This window comes from Dipodomys ordii, unplaced genomic scaffold, assembly GCF_000151885.1.
Source record: "Dipodomys ordii isolate 6190 unplaced genomic scaffold, Dord_2.0 Scaffold54, whole genome shotgun sequence".
NCBI classification, from domain to species: domain Eukaryota; kingdom Metazoa; phylum Chordata; class Mammalia; order Rodentia; family Heteromyidae; genus Dipodomys; species Dipodomys ordii.
In genome coordinates this window covers 6,226,171-6,230,601 of record NW_012267270.1, presented here as the reverse complement: position 1 = coordinate 6,230,601, position 4,431 = coordinate 6,226,171, and the positions used below count along the sequence as shown (strand labels likewise).

At 62.9% G+C, this 4,431-nt stretch overlaps 1 protein-coding gene across 1 annotated transcript in view; it reads right to left on the bottom strand.

The window, feature by feature from the left end:
* The window catches only part of LOC105989100 (chromosome unknown open reading frame, human C11orf95), a 21,323-nt gene that overhangs the window by 1,933 nt on the left and 14,959 nt on the right, over nt 1–4,431 (bottom strand). Inside the window, exons 2-5 of the mRNA XM_013020911.1 lie at nt 1,976–2,470; nt 1,148–1,537; nt 336–872; nt 4–79 (exon numbers count right to left, since the gene is read on the bottom strand). Coding sequence (XP_012876365.1) covers nt 4–79; nt 336–872; nt 1,148–1,537; nt 1,976–2,470 — 1,498 coding nt within the window. The remainder of the gene's footprint in view (nt 1–3; nt 80–335; nt 873–1,147; nt 1,538–1,975; nt 2,471–4,431) is intronic.

The following is a 4,431-nucleotide window of genomic DNA, read 5'->3' as shown; positions in this document are numbered from 1 at the left end:
GGCTCCTGGCCGTCCTCTTCATCCTCCTCTTCCTCGGCCGGCCGCTCCAACGGGGTCCCCGGGGACGGCGGGACGTCGCCTAGGGAGGGACAAAGGAGCAAAAGTGGGGGGTAGCAATCAGGCTGAGTGTCACCTGGCATCTCCATCGTCCCGGCCCCCTTTGTCCTCTGACCCCGACCTCCCCCATCTCCCATCCATCCATCTGTCCTTCCTTCCTTCCTTGCCATCCCACCCACCCATCCGCCAGGCCGGCCCCGGACCTCGTTCCCTGCCTGCCGGGGGTGGGGGGGGTCCCTGACCCGTCTCCCTCGCCACGCTGGCCCTCCACGGCTCACCCCACCACTCCTCCTCTGGCTCCGCCTCCTCTGCCCCTCCCCCCTGCTCCGAGGCGGCGGCGGTGGCGGCTGGGCCCCTGGGGGACTCGGGGCCAGGCAGCCCCAGGGCCAGCAGGCGGGCGGCCTTCTCGCTCCACTCCCGGGCGATGAGGGCCTTCACAGGCCCGCTGAGGCGCGTGGAGCCCGGGTGGTGCTGGCGGATGTGCCGCTGGATGGTGCTCATCTTGAGCGAGGCCAGCGCGCCCCCGCACACCATGCACACCAGGCCGCGCCGGCAGCCGTCCAGCTCCACGAGGTACTCCAGCCGCCAGCGCTCCTGGTAGTGGCGGCGCGGGCGGCCCCCAGGCGACCGGCCCGGGACCCCTGCCCTCTCGCCCTCGCCCTCCTCCTCCTCCTCTGCGGACCCGGGCCCCTCAGGGACCCAGCCAGCCTCTTCCTTTACGTCTGGGGGGCTGAGGTCCTGAGAGGAGGGGGCGCCAGCATTGGGGGCGGAGTCCCGGCTCTTTCTGGTCAGGTCCTGGGGGATGAGGTCACCGTCTGTTGGGGAAGGGGTGGAGAGGGGCTCAGCCCGCTGACGGGGTTGCCCTTACCCACGTAGGGGGAGGAGGGGGACATCCATCCTTGCTCCACACCCCAGCCCCAAACTAGCAGCCCCAGCCATAGTGTGCGTGTGTGTGCACGTGCAGGAGTGGAAGGTGAGCAGGCCTTGAGCACTCAACCAGGAGTCCCTGCCTTGCCTCCCAGGGTGGCAGAGACCACGCGCTGCAGCCCTTAGGTGGGGGGATCTCAGCCCTGGGAAGAGAGCCTCGCACCTGGTGGGGCCTGGGTGAGCTCGGACAGCGCCTCAGGCTGGTCACCCCAGGCCTGCAGCAAGGCACTGCGCTGGGGGCCACTGAGCCCCAGGGAGCTGGGGTGCACCTCCAGCACGTGGGCACGGATGTCGTCCAGGTGCAGGCTGGGCAGTGCCTGGCCACAGGCCATGCACACCAGCCGGTTCCCCCGCGGGTCATAATCCATGAGACACTCAGCGCGGAACCAGTTCTGCAGGGACTCCTTCAGCCTCCGCTCCAGGCGCCGGGCCCCCAGCCCCCTGCTGCCCCCAGCCCTTCGGGAGGCTGAGAGGCGCCGGCGCCAGGGTGCCACTGGGCCCCCTCGCACCCCTCGATGCTGGCGCCGGCAGCCCCCACCAGCTGAGGCTTTGCCTGAAAGGGTTGGAGGGAAGCAACTAAGGTGCTGGGCCCTGTGGGCAGCCCCACGTCACGGCCAGGCTCTCCACAGCCTCGCCCTTGACCTTTGCCCTTCTCTTCTCCCCTCACATCTTCTAGCACACAGTCTAAGTCTACCCAGGCTCAGATTCAGGAAAGCTGCCAGCCATCCTTCAAGCCCTCAGATCCCCACACCAGCCCCAGCTCCTCCATGCCTATGGCTGCTATCAAGGATGCTGGAGACCACCCCCAGCCAACCCCTCCCCCCCACACACACACCCACAACCAGACAAGAAGGCAATTAACAGACCCCACTGGAAGGAGCAGTGACATCCTCCAGAAAACCATCATCTAAGGGGGCTGAAAGCTTTGCTGGCCCCAGCCTCCCCACTGCGCCCCCGAACCAACCCCTGCCTCTGGCCTGCCCTGCATTACCTGGGGCCTTGGGCGGGCATGCTTGGAGGCTGCCTGCCTCCTCCTCCTCCTCCTCTTCCTCTTCTTCCTCCTCAGCCCCCTGGGCCCCTAGGCCCTCAGCCTCGCCACAGGCCCCCAGCCCCAGGTGGGCATCCCAGCTGTTGCTGATGACTTCCTTCTCCCGGGGACTCCAGTGCAGGGAATAGGGGTGCTTCTGGCGAATGTGCCGCTTGATAGTGCTGAGCTTGAGGGTGGCCAGGGAGCTGCCGCACACCATGCACACCATGCCGTGCCGGGCGGGGTTGAAATCCATCAGGTACTCCAGCCGCCAGTGGTCATGGTAGTAGCGCCGGTGATCACGGCCAGGGATGCGGCTCTTTCCAGGCCTGGAGGCCCGGGCCTCACAATGGTCTGAGTATTTCCTGCCTGAAGATGCTGGTCCCCTGGCCCTGGGAGAGGGGAGGGGGTTACTCCCCCAGGACCCCAAGGCACCCCCTTCCAGCTGAAGATCTTGTCCTGAAGAAGGGGAAAGGGAGACAGTTGTTCAATCTCCTGTGTCCAGGGAAAAGAACCTGGGGCTTTGATTTGGAAGCATGAGAAAGCTAAGTGAAAGGATGCATGGCAGCGAGGGAAGGGCGGTGAAAAGGGATGTGGGAAAAGCAGGGAGTCAAAGCGCTCTTTACCAAGAGCAAGGACCCAGTGAGAAAGGCTCAAGAACAAAAGGACACAGGACGCTGAATGGACTAGCTGTGACTTTTGAGAAATAAGGTGAGGGCCAAGGAGGCCGCCAGCTCTGCAAGGTGCCCTTTTTGGATGAAAGCGGTAGGGATAAAGCCAGGCGAGCAGCAGCAGGCTGGGGCGGTTACAACCAGAGCAGAACAGGCAGTGGGGTGAGAGGAACAAAGGGGGCATCTGTCTGCAGCCAGAGCTGGGCCCAGGATCCACCCACCTGGGGCTCAAGCCAGGAAGGCCCCCACCCAAAGGTCTTCTCTCTTTTCCAATAATGCTTCAAATACATACTGAGGGTCTATTTTGAAGGTAGGGTATGCAGTTAGTTCCCCCAAATAAAGGTCCCCCACTAGAGGGACCCTCAAGAAGAAGCTGTCACCACCTCCAGGGAAAAGGAGTTTCTGAGACCTAGCCTTCCCCAGAATCTGGGAGGGTCAGTGACCCTGAAAAGGGATGGCAAGGGGCTGGCCCCGGAACATACAGCATCAGGGAGCAGTTACCACCTACAGGAGCCGGTGAAGTCTTTCTGGGCATTTATTCTCTGCTGTGGCAGGGAGCAGACTGCTGCCCGGCGATCAGAAGGGCGGGCACACTGGAGGAGCCCTTTGGCCATCCCTTTGTCACACAGACACCCACCCTCCCTACAGTTCTGAGCAAATGGCCAGGAGACCTGGCCATAGAGACGGAACTGGCACATTTTGGCCATCCTCCTAGTAGAGAATCCCAGGGTCAGGCAAACAAAAGGCAGGATCTGAGAGGGCTCCCGGTGACATTGGTGGAGTTTTGCTTGTTTGCTTTAGTTTTCTTTTCCTTCTGTTATAAGGAGATCCATGGGTGAGGGAGTGCTGGCTTCACTGATGACTTGCTCTGTGACCTTTGGTAGGTCACGTCTGCTCTCTGGGCCTGAGAGTCTTTGTCTGGTAAGGCACAGGGTAGCTAGTGGGGGTCTCTCTAAGCATCCTTCCAGCGCTGAAATTAGGCTTGTCTAAGGCAGACTGGCCCTTTAAGAGCCGAAAAAAAAAAGGGAGGAGGAGGAGCTGAGATTTTTTTAAAAACAAAAGGGGATGGGGAGTTTCTGGGAAGAGATCCCGGAGAGGTGCAGGCAGGTCTCCCGGACCCCGGACAGGACCTTTCCAGGGTCTTAAGGCGTGGACCCTACAAGCAGGCACATGATGAAAGCCTCTGATTTCGGTGCCAAGGAAGCCTAGCTGGTCCCGTGAACAGCTGACAAATTGGGGTCCAAATAAATCCTGAGAAAGGGACGAGAAGGCACCCGGCAGGCGCGAGGAGGCGTCCGCCTTTGTGGGCAAACCCATCCCTTATTTAAAACCTGCCCGCGGTAGGGGATGGGGGTAGTAGTGGCCCCCGGGAGTGGGGGGGGAGAGAGAGAGGGAGAGGGAGAGAGAGAGAGAGAGAGCGCTATCCTCTTCCCTAGGGAAAACGTGGGGAAGAGTTCCTGTCTTCCACCAGGCCACGACAAGGGGCAGCCCGCCCGAGACCAGCGGGATGCCGAAATCCACTGGGGGGGGGACCCCGAGGGGAAGGGGCTGGGGGTCAGCGCGGCCCTTCAGAAGACGGCTGGATAAGAAAGACCACCAGGGTGTCTGGAAGAGAAGGGGCGGCGGCGGGGGTGGGGGCGCAAGTCCAATCGCCCCGAACCCCGTGGCGCTGGCGCGGGGCCCCACCACCGGGGCCCCCCAAACCCGGACGCCCGCCGTGGGGCCCTTTAAGCGGACGAGGATCCGCCC